The sequence below is a fragment of the Haliotis asinina genome, chromosome 1 (genome assembly GCF_037392515.1).
Source record: "Haliotis asinina isolate JCU_RB_2024 chromosome 1, JCU_Hal_asi_v2, whole genome shotgun sequence".
In the NCBI taxonomy this organism is placed as follows: domain Eukaryota; kingdom Metazoa; phylum Mollusca; class Gastropoda; order Lepetellida; family Haliotidae; genus Haliotis; species Haliotis asinina.
Window position 1 is genome coordinate 100,603,369 of NC_090280.1, and position 16,909 is coordinate 100,620,277.

General features: G+C 39.6%; 2 protein-coding genes across 2 annotated transcripts; one reads left to right on the top strand and one right to left on the bottom strand.

Annotated features, from left to right (window-relative positions):
- Window positions 1–120: 120 nt before the first annotated feature.
- LOC137277553 (uncharacterized PPE family protein PPE12-like) lies at window positions 121–4,132 on the bottom strand. Its single transcript, XM_067809345.1, has 2 exons — window positions 4,127–4,132; window positions 121–1,296 (listed from the first exon to the last, which is right to left on the bottom strand). The coding sequence occupies exons 1-2, from the start codon at window positions 4,130–4,132 to the stop codon at window positions 121–123; spliced, it is 1,182 nt and encodes a 393-aa protein (XP_067665446.1).
- Window positions 4,133–6,618: 2,486 nt separating this feature from the next.
- LOC137277560 (uncharacterized) lies at window positions 6,619–16,037 on the top strand. Its single transcript, XM_067809356.1, has 4 exons — window positions 6,619–6,699; window positions 9,486–11,040; window positions 11,098–12,363; window positions 12,574–16,037. Exons 2-4 carry the CDS (start codon window positions 9,510–9,512, stop codon window positions 15,549–15,551), a joined length of 5,775 nt encoding a protein of 1,924 aa, XP_067665457.1. The 5' UTR covers window positions 6,619–6,699; window positions 9,486–9,509; the 3' UTR covers window positions 15,552–16,037.
- The last annotated feature ends 872 nt before the right edge of the window (window positions 16,038–16,909 follow it).

Consider the following 16,909-nt stretch of genomic DNA (forward strand, 5'->3'; position numbering starts at 1 on the left):
CTCTTCAGGTAACAATTTTACCCTGAATGTGATCCTAAATCTCTAACATACAGAGGACATCTTGCTGCTTGACTCTAATTTCAACATCTATGCTCAGACGTAATTGAGTCCCTCTTTCACTTACTCGTGACCATTTCCAAGAGTTCTTCTACCTCCTTTGGTGTCGACTTGTGCCTCATTGTTACCATGGTTATCAAGATTATCTTTCGTATAAGCATTTCCTGTTGTACCATGGCTTTTAAAATTTGCTGCTCCGCTGAAGAACTGGTCGTTTTCAAAACTGTCTGGCACTGCTTTTGGTGCACCAGGGAAGCGCAGACTGCCAGTCTTGAAAGGAAGTCCCTGAGCGTCAGAAGCAGCGTAATCTTGTCCCACGTTGCCGAAGACTTCATTACCCCCATAACTACTTCTACCCTCCCTGTCTTCGCCGACGGCAAAAGCCACACCCAAGTGCTTGGTTTGACCGTAAGGAATGTTGTTGTTGTTGTTGTTGTTGTTGTTGTTGTTAAGACCATGGTGTGCGGTATTAGCTCCGAGGTCCACGTTCCTAATACCTAATCTGTACGTTGAGATACCGGTGTTGATGTCAGCATATCCCTTCAGCCTGCTGTGGACGGGTCTGCTCGCCACGGGTACTCCGACGTGGATGTTTTCAGTGTTGATGACGTGGCCGGTCGTCGGTAAGGAGGGGTTGGACGGTCGGTGGAACTCACTGTTACTAGAACCAAAGGGGTTAAACGATTGACCAATACTTGCGCCAATTTTGTTTATTCCTCTGCCTGTTTGAGAATATCCTCCTGTGTTGCCTCCATTGATTAAACCACTGTTGCCACTGGAACCATGTACAAAACCTCCATTGCCATGGAAACCATGCATTAAACCAGCATTACTGTTAAAGACATTGCCCAAACCTCCATGTCGGTTTCCTCCGTGGTTGTATCGGACAGGGCTAAATTTGGTTTGTCTTTGTGCTACGGCGATTCCAATACCGAAGTTAGCAATTTCCGTCAGCTGTTCCCGGTTCGGATAGCCGTCGTCTAACCTGTCATAGGTCACTGGGTTGTTGATGAAGTTCCCATAGCCAACATTGTTGACTCTGTGCAGGCCGGACGTGGCGCCTCTCTTTTCGATATTTCCATCCTTTCGAGAACTGGAAAGACCGTTTTCTTGAGTCAGTGGCCCTTTAGGTAATCGATGTTCATTAGTGGGAACATCTTGTTGCCCGCGATGCTTTGGTACAGTTCCAGCGTTGACTACAACAACACCGACTACAACAGCCAGTACCACAGCTATGACCTGAAATACAAGGCAGATATTTCATATGGGCATGGCATAGAGATTATGAATAGTCTCATGCAACAGTCTCGCTAAAATCAGATATTTTACATTGAAAAATACTTTACTGAAACATATGAAAAATAAAGAATACAGGAGAGAGTGAGAGAGAGAGAGAGAGAGAGAGACAGAGAGAGACACAGAGAGAGAGAGACAGAGACAGAGAGAGAGACACACAGAGAGGGAGAGAGACACACACACAGAGACAGAGAGAGAGAGAGAGGGAGGGGTACAACTTCATGTTCGCGGTAAATCCTGCGCTAGATACGGGTCACATGGATAACTTGCAGGGCATACAGGTGATATAATCATTTCTCTTAGCCTTGTTTCACGGCAGTATTGAATACTAACCCTGAAGATGAATGGCACTTTATCACAGAAACAGTGAGTATCGTTTTACGCGCCTTTTAGCAACATTCCATTAATATCACGACGGGGACACCAGAAATGGGCTTCACACACCCATGTTGGGAATCGAACCCTGGTCTTCACCATGACGAGCGAATGCTTTAACCACTAGTCACTACATTACCACCCCATCCCTGAGAGACACAAGTGCAGATAACCTAATAAGTATTTAGCATCTTTAAAAATTGTGCAGTCATATCTTCTCTTTAGAACTTGTAAGGGGATTTGCTTTCGTGTTATATATCGTCACATAGAGACTCATAAATCTTTCAGCTGTTGATGGGTTAATTATATTTAGAATACTGCCTCTTCTGACTTTGGAAGATCTACTGCATATTAGCAGACAGTTCGCCTTTTCATCCATCATATTGAATACTTGTATGGAGGCCACAATCAAAGATAAGTCTAAAGTGCTTTCCGCTAAACCCTGACGAAAATCAGCCCGTACAGAGAAATGGGAACAAAATTATGGGATAAAAATATTTCCCCCTTGCTACTCTGATTTAGCCACCACCATTCAGTATCAGATAAGTTTTAACATATTAAAAAGTTAAATGAAACACAATTAAGTATATGTAGTTATTATCTATTTAATATTTAGGAGACGAAAAGTCAACTTACCCATTAAAACAACACCGCATATTCCTTCGAATGATAAGACTGCAATTTCAGGCACAAGATACTGATATTCCACGCTAACCTTTAGTTAAGACGAAGACAAATAGATGTGATTGGGGCATTGACAAGCTTTTTAGATATTCAACAATTTTGTTTTTAAAAAAACACAGGAAAATGTCATTTGCTTCGTGAAATGGATCGGTGGTCCTAAACATATTTGCTCAGCATATTGTGTTGATTCAATTCGTTGAGATTGTACCTGTTCCCAAATCGAGTGTGCTATAACAATTCATGCGTGAAACGCACGGGGAAAATGAACTTCTCGATATTTATCAGACAACCTGTCTCCCTCTTGTTTCAAGTGGATCGTTCTGTGGGGCGTTCCCAAGTATGCAAATTGGGGTCATTTGTCAGGTCGTGGATCATCTTATATGTGTTTACCAGTATAAAGTCTGACATTCTGTATCCTGTGATAGCCAACAAGAATCCAAAACCGGGATTAAATGATATACTTACATGTGTATATTAACACGGGAAAATTGGACAAAATGTTACCAATATTTTATAACAGTATGAGTTATTGAAAACTGGAAATTTACAGACCAACTGAGCACATCCCGCAATGTTAAACCTGTCAAAGGTCACAATGATAACGAGTATCAGGCTTAATCCGTCACCAATATATCGTAAGCTAACAGAACCGAGGTACAATACATGTATCTGGTTTGTAGTTCACGCTGGTCAAATCACGTGCGTGCCACGCATACCTTCGTGGTATACTCACGACTGGCCATCGATGCCTTGGTCCATCTATATGACATAATCAAAGGTTCACAATAACAGCATTATCGTAAGTTTTATCTGTAAACGCGATTATCTGCGATATCTGGAATAGGTATATGATACGGATGACAAACACAAATCAGGTGTGGCTGTCTAGTAAATTGTACCTGTTGTATTACATTGTGAATACCATGCTGTTTTGTAACTGTGTACAATGTAGGCTGTATAAACGCCCCCTGGCTTGATGTGTAGAGTATTTAACAATGACATTACGTTGTAAACTTTTGAATGTGTGTTGTGATTAATGTAGTATGTTTAACGAACCCACGAATGATGTAAATGTTCTTTGAAAGCTGATTGATAACTATAAGTATGACATATTATCACTGAATTATAATGTAAAATCATCCTGTGACTGCGGGTATTAAACTCCCTTTTGTTTCACTCAGGTGTTGTGTTGTGTGTGGGTTGGCATAGTCATACCTCTTACCAAGCGCGCTAATTCCCCAAACTCGCGATTTAATATGTAGTCCAAGAGTTTATATTATAGAAGTTGGGTGAGGAAGTATTAGCGGTAGTAAGTGAAACAATGCGCGAAAGTGAGATTGTGTGAATCATAGCGGTGCAGTTTTAAAGATTTATCGAAAAACGACGCTTTCAAAAATATGTATAATATGTATGGCAGCACACTAGATAATCAGGTGATCAGAAACAGGAACATCTACGCACTTGAGATACTATGACGTGTCAACCAAGTCAGCGAGCCTGCATGACCACCCGATCCCGTTAGTCACCTCTTACGACAAGAATTTGTTGCTAAAGATCAGTTCTAAAATGGATCTTCACATTTGGATCATTCACATCCAGTCTCAATTCTTTCCGTTTTGGCACCAAAATAAAGTAAAGGAATAACGAGAAGAAGGGTGTCTTTATGAAAAACCGTTAAATCATCGCTTGCTGTATGGTAGTGAAATCGACTTACCTTCATCGTGGTGAATGACTTACAACAGACTACGTCTGTCACAACCCATATGCGATTGACAAAGGGCCGTGGATGTGATATGTTTATATACATGCCTACATGAAAAGTTCAGCTGATTTATTCTAAACATGATAGACAATCATTGTTTAATAATAAATTTTATGCAAGTATTATAATTCCTAACTGCAGGTTTAGACAGGTTTTTCAATAAATGTCCATGTTTATGGTGATTCGACTCATTGTACAGGAACATGATTACTTCCTGTGCAATAAAACAAAATAACCAGTGTTCATTAAAGTTTTAATAGTTTCGTTGCATTCTCACGTTGTCACATTTTCTCCCTTGTGGCATATAAGGTTGTTTTTTTCTCCAAAAGTCGAGGTTGCGAGAATGATGATAGCCAGACACAGCTGGCGAGGAGGGTAGATGAATGGATTGGGCCAGTACACAACCACATGTGCACATATACTAACCAAACGAAGAAACGCACAGGCCAGAAATGTATTGCGAAAATGTTGTATTTTCAACCATGTATAACTCGTCCTCAAATAGACTTTAGTGCATGTTTAGAAGAGGGTAATGTCTATACAACCACGTGGATACATTTAGATAACGGAGACGCTGAACGCGATGGTTACGACGTAGCACGGGCCCGACGTCGGGTCTCCTGGCTCTCTTTAAAGCTGTTCCGTGCAGTTTGACTGGATATTCTCCGAAGTCAAGGCAGCCTGACTGCTGTGCTCTCACCCGTGGCAGTACGATCACTTAGTACCCGGAAGTATCGAGCTTGGGTTACACTGGTAACTAGAGGTCTGTCCGTATGGGCGATGGTCATTTGTTATACCTGTCTAGTTGCAACCACCTGCAAGCCGTCGATATCTTAATCAGACTAACATTCAGACGCCTGGCAACAGAAGACTGGTAATCTTCAGCGCGCATTCTTTCAATGGCGATGTCCCGTGTCGCAGAGTCAAGGCGTGGCGTTGTGGTTTGACCTTGAAACTCCTTCTAAACGAATGCCAATTTCCGAAAGAAATCTAGATTTTCATTGTCAGACAGTGCATGCACTTTGCTGCACAATTTCAAGGGAAGGTGATTTCTGTTCCGTTTTGGCGATGCCTTTCTAATCCTTGTAAGACATCTCATTCAAATCAACATTTTCAGGTAACTTTGATTTTTTACTTGCGCAATTGTGTAAAATCATTTTATCAGCGCTTTTGATACATATTTTGACGATTGTTTGAACACAATAGGTAATGAATATATTTTTAAAATTCACATCTATGGTTTTCTTTCTTTGGGATAGTATATTTAGTCTGTCATACAGACCCTGAAGCAAATATATCCAAGAAAGTTCACGCATGTCTAGAAAAATGTGGCATGTCTGAATTTCTACAGCCTCAGTCTGAAACTGAAGAAAGCCTCAAGGCTCTTTTTCATTACATTTTATGTTTTACTTTGAGCTTTTTCTGTAAATCTGTAAAATATGTTCATTTCAGTAAATGGTTGTTAGTGTAGCATATCTTATATGATCAAAAACAGTGCGTACTCTGAAACATTTAGTTTGTACAATCACACGTGCACATCTTCATCATGTACAATGACTAATAATACATGATAGTGCGTGGCACATATAGCGTACACAATCACGCTTTCAGTCTGTATAATATGACTCCAATTGTGTATACAATGACACATAAATCATGAAGTCCACAGGCAAGGGGGAAATGATCCTCAGGGGGTGTGCGTGTGTCCCATAATTTCGACGTAGATCGAGATGCTTATGCTGTTGATCACTGGATTCATGTCAAAACATTGATTACAGAACCGTCTCGTTTCCTGTTTCCTACTGCGCCAGTTAGTGCGATAACCACACCAGAATTTGTAGGCTGTGTCATTTAACTGGATGCATAAATATTAATCAACATTATTTTATGTCTGAGTACTTGTATAGTGCAACACTACGCTGCTTCTAAAGCTAGCAAACTATATAGCGTGCTCTGTCGTTCAGCGAGCTCTGACAAACGGAAACCATAGAAATCGTGGAAATCTCAAAACGCGACTCTGCCGTTAGCAAAGTTTGGCGGTCTGGTACGGAAGTGATATTACATCAACGTCATTGTGCGTAACAGAACTAGGCTGAATAGGCGCAAAAAAAAAACACATAACAAGTTTAACCAGTTGTAGAGTATCCCTGCAACTACGAGGATGCATAATCTGTAGTATTAACAATGTTTCGTGTCCAAATTTAAGTCGATGATAAATATAATAAATGTGAGAGGTTGTTCATGTGAAGGCTGGCGGGGGAAATATCCAAATCCGTTGTGAACAGTATATATATATATGTATGCATACGTGTATAATATGTTGAAATGAGATTCGATTTCACTCATATTTCTCTTCGAGATTTTTATATGGCCCCTTGCGACGACAGCTCCCGTCAGGGTCCAACGGAAACTGTACGCCTTGTGCATATAGGAGCGCAATCTATAACGATGCATGGAGCGTAGGAACAATGTAGATTTGGCCCAAACGGGACGAGCACAGGCGACTCGGATTTTTATTTGCAATGGTAGGTTGAATGTGGAGTTTGTCAATCAGTATGATTGATTTTGAAGCCCTACACACTTTATGAAGGTGTCAAATTTTGGATGTGACGACAAACGCAGTATTTATCCATTATCGTTCGCACGCTAAACGAACATGCACACTACACGAAATGATCAGTTTTGCAATATAAGGCGTGTCATGTTATTGTTAAATTTATGTTACAGTGTTTACTTCCGAGTTCAAAATGACATGCAGCAGCCAGTTTTAACGTGTTGTAAACAAAACGAAGCATGACACTGGTGCTGGAATACACTCTACTAGCATACCTTGTCCGTGTATGAATACATTGTATGAAAATAGGCCCTCTATCGTTTCAGATGGAAAGTCATTAGATCTGACTGACATGTGTGTCGGTGTGGTTGCACTAATAACAGAACCAACACCCGAAATTACCAAATTGTAAATCTGACTTCTTGGAGATGCCATAGTCTGTCGTGCAGACCCTGAAGCAAATATATCCAAGAAAGCCCATGTAAGTCTAGAAAATGTGGCAAGTCTAGATTCCCCTAGCTTCTGAAAACGAGGAACGTCTCAGGGCGCATTTTATTATTTTTTTTTATTATGAACTTTTTCAGTGAAATATGTTCATTTCAGAGACTAGTTGTTGGTCTAGAGATGTCACAATGCAAACTGTTTTCAAAGATATATTCTGAACAAAAATAGTTTGGGATATTTCTAAATTTTGAAATTATGAATAATTATGTATTTTTGCATTGCAATACTGATAAACTGTCAGTCATCAACATACCAATTTGCCCAACTTGTTTTGTCCAGTATACTACAATGCTTTAATGAGCAAATTTAGTTTAATATATACACATATCTCAAATAGTGAGAGAATGAGTTTAGTTTTATGCCACATTCAGCAATGTTACAACTGCATATGGCAGCAGTCTGTAACCATACCAGGCAATCCAGTGATCAACAGCATGAGCATGACATTGATTTACACAGCCAGGATCCAATGAAATGAGTCAACCAAGTCAGCAAGCCTGACCACCTGATCCCATTATTCGCCTCTGATGACATGTACATTTGAACCCCGTTTACTTGGACCCCACATATCCGGAAACCCCGCCTTCTAGATGAATTTTATGTGAAACGAATCTTATGTTCATTAATTGTACACGCTTAACCGGACCCAGTGCTTCGCGATGTCTGGATAAACAGGGTTCGACTGTATAAGTTACTGACATTCCATTTAACCCGGACCATCAAGGGTCTCATTCCTCTAAAAAATACTGGATACTCTTATGTTCATGGATTTCTCCCAAGTTTTACCTTTGCATTAGAAAATCTGAGCTTAAGACATCCAGCGATTTATCAAGAGAATTGGTAAATCACAAATTCAAGCACCTGTTGTTGGGATGTGTGGATTTTTTGCTCATTCACCAATGATATTATACTGTCGAAACTGTTTCTTAACTTTTCAAAGCCATTTGTAATCATTTAATTTTAGCAAATATAATGGAAGTCAAACCGTTTAACAAGATGTAGATTTTATTTCTGAATGCCAGTTTTATCGCGTTTATTGCATATTCTTTCCCATAAGATAATATTTGTTTTTCTAGACTGAATAGCTGCAAAATTGTTTACATTGACAAACTCACTCACGCAGCAGGCAGTGTAAATGCTATCAGTGGTTGCATGTTCTTGAAAATTTATAATGTTAAAACCCATTAGTGTCATTTAACTCATGGTATGGAAATCCAAGCAGAATTGTATGGTAATATATTGGGCTGAAATTAATACACACTGAGATGAATATGGTATGTGTCATGAATATAGGATAACAAATATGAATATTTATTCATGAATACTTTATAAGTTCAAACATTTCAAGGTTTTTCTCTGTAAGTGGAAATACTGTTGACGGGCCGGGGCAAAATAAGAGTGGGTTTGACACTGTATTGCTTGTATGTATTCCATTTTGTGTATTACACTTTGATAAGTATTAGACATAGTTCCAAGGGAAAAATACTTTTGAGTAATATTTGTAACTATGCAATTCTGGTGATCATCAATAATTAATTGAATTCATCATGACTAGTTGTATAGAAGAATGTAGAAGTCAAATGGAATGTTTAGTTTTCCAAATCCTGCCAAATGGTTTTGACAGTGTCCACACTCTAAATGTTACAGTTTAAATGTAAATATTGGCTTTGGCAATTTGACATAAAGAACACTGAAAACCCTTCACAAGTTTCGTTTAATTCTTTCTTTGTGTAAATTGAAAATCTAATTATTTTACATCTTTGGTGCTGTGTCTATTCTGTATGAATATCTTGCCCTTCAGTGGTAAGGGTCACCTTTCTGATAGAGAAAGATGATAAGGAAAGCAAATTCAATTGTCCTAAAATATTCTCATTCCTTTCCAGTGGGTAATGTAATAAATGAAGGACCTCATTGTTTATCCAAAAATAAATATGTAGTTCCATTGCTATGATTGTCTTTATGTCATCATATCCCAACTATGTAGATCAATACGCAGGCTGTTGATCGCCACAGCATCTGTTGTAACTCAATTATTTATAGAGCACCATTATATTGAATATTGGATATTCCAGAGCACAGCATTAAACAATGTGACAACTGCAAGTCAACCATGTTCAAAGATAACCTTTATAAAGTGATCATCAGTATAATTAGGTCTTTCATTACATTTGCCAGTTACCAAAAGCTCTGATTTGGTTCATTAGTGTTCTGTGGTATTTGTGTAAAATATAGGTCTGATTTTTATTTTTTCAGATGTGAATGTAGGCTGCCTTTAAAATGTCAGTCAAATCCAGACAGGAGGTAATCTCCTGTGAGGCTGTCCAGTATGAGTGTGGCATCTGTCTCCGGGAGTTCAGCACCTCCTGGTGTCTACAGATGCACATCAAGACTCACTCAGAACAAAACTCCTTCGACTGTCATGAATGTGGGATGATTTACCCGGACTTCTCTGCTCTCTGTGAGCATCTGAAGGTCCACATTTTTGGGGCAGATCCTGTTGAGCAGGACACAGAACCTCCATGCATCAGTGCCTGTCATGACCCTATGTCTCAGACAGAGGGAAACCAGATAAGAAATACTTCCAAATCTCATCTAATTTGTGTGACCTGTGACAAGAGTTTTGGTTCCTTAAAGGCCCTGAAACTTCATTCAAGAATCCACAGAAGAAAGAAGGTAGCACAAACAGAAGAACCTGATAATCTGTCTACAGGCAAAACTGTAAGGACAACTAAGTATGAATGTAACCAAGGTGGTATTGAGAAGGAAGATTCACAGAATGTGAAGACCAAGAGAGACAGGCCAAACAAAAATCAAAACAAACCACAGGCTCATTTCTCGAAAGATGGCAAGAAATTTAGATGTGAGGTATGTGCTATAAAGCTCAGTTCCAGATCCTTGATGGAGAAGCACATATTGGTCCATCAGACAGGACACTTTCACTGCAGTCAGTGTGATAGGTCTTTCTTAACTCAATCTGATTTGAAAGATCATGAAAATGTTCATAACACAGTTGAGAATTCTCCAATATCCCATGTGCTTGTAGTTGAAGACCATGTGAAGGCTGTGGAGCTTGTGGTGGAAGAAGAAAAGGGGTTTTCATGCATAGTGTGTGGGAAAACATTTAATAGCAAACAAAAGGCACATGTTCACATACTGTGTCACAAGAAGAGAAAAGGGAGATATAAACTGAAGATGTCAAAAAGGCAACAGTCAAATTCTGGAAGTGATACTTCACTGAGAAGAAAAGATGTGTCTGACTTTCATGCAAATGCTGGAGTTGGTGCTTCACACATGACTCATGGACCTGAAAATACTTCACAGTCATTTTGTTGTGGAGAATGTAAAGAACAGTTTGGTACACAAGACGAGTTGGTACACCACCAGAATCTTCACATCCGAGATCACACCATTGCCCTGATGAGAATCCTGAAGCCAGGTACAAACCTCGATGTGTCCATTGCTGAGACACAAACACTTCTTAATGCTGTGCACTCAGCTTCAGATTTGGTACAAACAACCATCAAGGAGACTACATTCAGAAACACTTCAATTCAGGACAAAGTATCACCTGCCATTCAGCATCCGGAGAACTCTCAACCAGATAAAGCAACTGAGTCACATCCTCTAAAAAATCTACTCAAAACCTTCCCAAATGTTCAGTGCAATGCTAAAGTTGTCCTGGAACGTCTTGAAAATGAAGCCCTGCTTGTTCGGAATGGAGGTGAAAAAATTTCCAGACTTTCAACAAAACATGAGAATGAAGGGAATAAAAGTGTGCAGCAGATAACATCTGGAAAAAATGGTGCATGTTCAGATAGAGTCTTGCATAGTAATACTCCCACGAAAATTCAGCTGGACCGAACAGCGGACACAAATCAGGGAACTGGGGTTGGTTGTAAAATGAAGGAAACAGTGTCTAACAATGATAAAGTGTTGCGAGAAGGTGGAGATTACAGTGATGATGGTGACAATAATACTTTTCATGATGAAGATGACATTGATCATATTGAAAATACTCATTACTCAGTCTCGGTTAAAGGTTCAAATGATTTGATGACATCTGAACCTGCTCAGGATGTTGTCACAGCTGAGAATGAGCAAGAGAAAATGTCAGCTGAAAGTCCACACAAAAATGTGTCGGCCAAACATGTCAATGACTCCATGTTGACTCAAAATTCAAAAGGTAATACTCCAAAACTGAGTGGTGTTGCAAAATGTATCCTGGAAAATGTAGTTGAAAAGGGAGACATGTTTTCATGCAGGATTTGTGAAGTGGAGTTTACTCAACTGCAGAAAGCCAAGAATCATGTCCGAATTCATGTCTCAAAGAAACGATTTGAATGCAAGTTTTGCCCGGCTAAATTTGTATATGCATCAAAGCTTCTTTCCCATCAAGCAAAGCACATGTCTCAAAACCTGTCTGCTGAAAAGAAGACAAGACTGACGACCAGGTGTCATTATGAGATTGCAGGGAATGAATTCATATGCAAAATTTGTAACAAGTCGTTCATCACAAAGCGTAAGGTACAGGGTCATGTCCGCTATCATCTTCTGGAAGACACTTACCAGTGCAGGTTTTGTCAAAAATGCTTCAGAAAGAAGTATTCTTTGTATGTTCATGAAAAGACTCATCCTGAAGCTGCTGCAGAAGAGGGTTCCAAGAGCACGTCCATGGATGATAGACATGTTGAAGATGGGGAACTGAAGGAGGTTAAGCTCAAGTTTAAACGAGGAAAGTACAAGGAGTATATAGAGCCTGAGGATGATATTCTCAAGTGTAAACTCTGTGCAAGTACTTTTAAGAATAACAAGCAAATAATTGACCATTTCAGGAGTCATTTTGCAGAGAGAAAATTCTGGTGTCCAATTTGCTCAGCAGCTTTCAAGAGGAATACTCATTTAGTTGTTCATATGAAAGCTCATGACCGGGGAAATATAAAAATGCCCAGTGTGAGAATCACCGAAGGTGTCAAGGAAAGCATAAATACGGAAAAGAATAAGGAAGTGAAAATGAATCAGGAAAACAAGAATAAAGATGGTGTTGAGTTAACTGTTGGTGTTCCCATACACACACAAGGTACTAAAGATCAGCGAGATGTTGGTAGCGGTGGTCTCCCAGGGTTGCCTTTAGGTTGTTCACAGTCTGATGCCTTGGATAATGTTTCTGTAAATAGAAACAAAGAACAACATGCAAATGTCGCAACATTGCTACAGGAAGAACTGAATTGTAGTAATGTAGCAGGTGATACCATGGGTAATGTTTCTGTGAGTGCAAGCAAAGGGCAACGAGCAAATGTTGCAAAATTGTCACAGGAAGATCTGAGTTGCAGAAATGTAGCAGGTGATACCTTGGTTAATGTTTCTGTGAGTGCAAACAAAGGGCAACAAGCAAACGTTGCAACATTGTCACAGGAAGATCTGAGTTGCAGTAAAATAGCAGGTGATGAGACATCAAGTCTTGAAGACAACTTGAGACAAAGTAGCTGCAGTTGTCGTCCTACTTCCACAACTACAGAAATAGTCAAATGTCCTTCACTGAATGATGCTGATGGAGCTTCATCATCTGGTGAGGAGGGACACCTGTTGACAGAACTCCCAGAGTCCACTGTAACTGGAAAGGAAACTTTTTCCTATATTAAAAGAGAATTAGCTGATAATAGGTCTGGAGTGGCTGTTGATTTCACTGATGGAGACGATGATGGGGAACAGAAAGACATGACTCAAGCAGTTGCAGCTGCTGTTGCTGCCTGTGTTAAAGATGGGACAGAATCCGATCCTAAGGCCCAAATAGATCCACACTCTATTACCGCACAAGTTGAGATGTTGCCTGCTGCTTCAGATGATGGTGGTGATGATGATGGTGATGATGATGGTATGATTGATGCTGATGATGTCAGTGATGATAATGATTCTGACAGTGACTTTAAGTATGATCCGTATATGGACTGTGATTCCGACATATCCAGTGAAGATGTTAGCCCTATTCGAAGTGGAATACCCACAGTTAAATATCTGTATGAGTCTCCATCTGACTGCCATGCTGATGAAATGGAAATAGAGGAACCTAACATCAATGTGTCTTCAGGATCAAAGAACCAGGATGGTCCATCTAGGAACAAGCAGGATACAATACAACACAAGATGTGCAGTCCAAAGAACAAAAAATCAAAGTCTTCAAATAAACCAAATTTAAAAGATAAAACTGCATCAAAAGAACGAGGGAGAAGGGTCATAACACAGGACTCGAGTGTAAGGATGACCCAACTTGTCAATCAGAGAGAAAACTTGAGGAAGGAAATTACCAAAGGTCAAGGACAGGAGGGAGATACTGACCTTCATCATCATGATCATGAGTATGAAAATCGTGAATGTCAAGTTGGATCTAAAACAGCCAAGACAGGAGAAGAATGTTCACTTGTGGAGACTGCATCTTCTGACAGTAGTCTTTCATCTCAGATGTACCAAACTGAGTATACAATTGAGGCAGGGGGTTCCTTCCGATGTGCCTTCTGTGATAAAGTCTTTAAATCTCTGCTCAGCATTAGGAACCACCTCAGTGTGGAACATGACCTCTTCCGCTGCAAGACTTGCATTGCTGCCTTCCAGACTCATCAGGAGCTTATGAAACACAATGAGGAAAACAAACACTTGCAGTTAAGAGTTCTGAGCAACAGAAACATTGAATCTAAAATGGAAATAGTTGGGGGGATGTTTAAATGCACTCTTTGTCTAAAAACGTTTTTAGACAAGGAAAAGTGTGCACTTCATGTGAGACATCACCTGACTGCCTTCAAATATATCTGTGACATCTGTTCTCAGGCCTGTAAGTCCAGGTCTGTTTTGGCTATTCATATGAGCAGACACAATAACAGCTGCATTTATGAGTGTAAAGTTTGTTTCAAAAAGTATCCAAACATGGGAAGTATGAGATTTCATGAAAAGAGCCACAGTGAAGAGGAAAAAATTAACATTTTGAACTATGTCAAGTGTGAAACATGTGGGGATCTTTGTTTCAACAGGAAGATGTTGGAGAAGCATGTCTTGCAGCACAAAGACAAGCATTCCTGTGACTTTTGTAAAAGATCCTTTTCTACACACAGTGGCCTAGTGAATCATCAGTCACTGGAACAGCATTACAAGTGCAAACATTGCGGGAAGACATACAAAGATCAGAAGTATCTTAAGAAACACATCCAGTGTGTCCACATACAACCGGATACTCACATGTGTGATAAATGTGGCAAGACCCTCAGCAGCTTGGCAGGGCTTCGAGCCCATATGGTTCTTCATACGGGGACTTCCAAATTTCAATGCAGCATTTGTAAATTGAAATTTCAGCATGCAGGTAAACTGGAACATCATATGAAGGCTCATGAAGCTGGTGGAGGTCTTTGTGACTTGTGTAATAAGTTTTTCCGAAACAAGATAGGTCTCAATGTCCACAGGATGATGCATCAGGCTCTGGAAGCAGCAGGGATAGATTTTGGTAATCCGAAAGGGTTGCTGATGCGAGAGCACTCCGAGTACACATGCCCATGTTGTAAGAAGACTACTGGGACTGTGGAGCAGCTACAGCAGCACATTAAGCATCACTTTCTTGAAAGGAGGTTCAAATGTACCATGTGTGATATGGCCTTTTTTACCAAATATTACTTGGAGACACATATAAGAATCCACAACAAGGACTTTAGATTTCAATGTGATCAGTGTCCAAGAAAATTTGCCTCGTCCAACTTCCTGAATAACCATATCAAGAAGATCCATCTCAAGTCTGACAGGGGCACATTTCCATGTGATATTTGTAAGAAGATTTTCAGAACAAAGGAAGGTGTTGCCAGTCATAGGAAGAGGCTTCATAAGGAGCGTGTTCGGAATCATCCATGTGATCAGTGTGATATGAGCTTTTTTTCTTCGTCTGAATTAAAGGCACATAAGCCGACTCACTCCACTGAGAGGGCATTTATGTGTGACCTCTGTGGCATGAGTTATAAGACAAAGTATATGTTGAGGGATCACATGCTCAGACATGAAGGACGGAAGGACTTTAAGTGTGATTTGTGTGGAAAAGAGTTCTATCTGAAAGCTTATTTGAAGATTCATCTGAGAAATCACAAAAATGAGCGGAATTTTAAGTGTGACATTTGTGACAAGGGTTTCAATCATCCTAATTCTCTAGCTGACCACAGGCGAATTCATACTGGGGAGAAACCATACAAGTGTAACTTCTGTGATCGGAAGTTCACAGATAGGTCAGCAAGGAGGACACATCAAATGTCACACAAGATGTCCACAAAGAAGAAGGACAATGATGATCTCTGATTAATGGATCACAGGCTGTCAGTGGAAAGCACTGATGTCATAGAAGATGTTCACAAGGAAGAATGGGGACAAAGATTATGTCGAGGCAAGGTCGGAAGTGATCTGTCTGTTTGTAGAAGGCACTAATGTCCTACAACAGTAGAAGAAGTTCAGGGACATGATCCAGGCCAATATCAAAGCTCATTTCTGTTCCAAAGTTTTGGAACTCTTTGTGATCAAGGCATCACAGGTCACCAATTATGTATGACAACAAACATTTGAGACTATATACTCAACCAAAAAGATATGGACCAACCCAATATTCAGTGTTTAAGTATTGTACAGATTATAATATGAACTATTCAGTAGTTTAATATTGAAAATATGTGTGGTCCTTGACTATTTATATAGCTGCTGATGTCAGTTCACGGCTTGTGCACACGATGTTGTTCCATCACCACAAATGTATAGACGTGTGCTTTAGTCACTACAGTGTATTTGTAACACATAAATCAGTCAGCTGTTGGTATCAACATGAGCAGTGCTCAACTGGCCATATGCGAAATGCAACAGCTGTCGACTCTCCACACTAGGGTTGCAGTGATTTGGTTTGATTCATTGGAAAACAAATCTGACACCTTAGTTTCAATATACAATAACCATTATTAGTATATTACTGATGTGATTCATTATTTGAATACCTATATAAATTATTTACATACAGAACAAACATTTAACTCCGACTTGAGCCGTTTTGAGTACTAAAGTAAGGCGAAGCATGAATGCCTAATTGGTTGACACCAGGGTAATTATCCAATGAGAATTGTTGTTAGACATCGCAAAGGCTCAAAATGGATTTCAATCTCGAAAAGCGAGCTCTGAGAGTTGAATGAAATCTAATGTTTTTGTGTTTTAATTTATGAAGAATCAAAACGAAACTGATCAAATCAAGGTTCCAACATCGAAAAACAAATCAAATCAACATGTAAGTGAATCGTTGCAGCCCTACTCCATGCTGTTTCTGTATCAGTTTATACACACAGTTTATGCTCAGTGTACTGCTACTTTGTCTTATGCATCTTTTACTATTTTACTTTTTGTACATAAATTGTTTGAATGGTGAGTTCTTTCCATAGGACTTGGTTTCATGAGTTATTTTCACTGACATAGTGATATTATTTTTACTGCATTTTACACCCAATTCATTCTGATTTAGCAGGTGATGGAGACAGGTTGTTCTCTGGAATTGTACTGACACTTGTGGGAGAACTTAGCATCTACAATACAGTTGGTTCCTATTTTAATTCTGTATTGAGTTCTACATCATTATTTATTTATTGTTGCCTGATGTAATTCTGTGTTGAATTTTAAATGTGAAG

Excerpts from the sequence above, each read along its gene's own strand:
- LOC137277560 (XM_067809356.1), top strand. The coding sequence starts at position 9,510 with ATGTCAGTCAAATCCAGACAGGAGGTAATCTCCTGTGAGGCTGTCCAG. Across the intron at positions 11,041-11,097 it reads ATCTGGAAAAAATGGTGCAT|CGGACACAAATCAGGGAACT; the intron begins GTTCAGATAGAG and ends TGGACCGAACAG. Across the intron at positions 12,364-12,573 it reads TCTCCCAGGGTTGCCTTTAG|GTGATACCTTGGTTAATGTT; the intron begins GTTGTTCACAGT and ends GAAATGTAGCAG.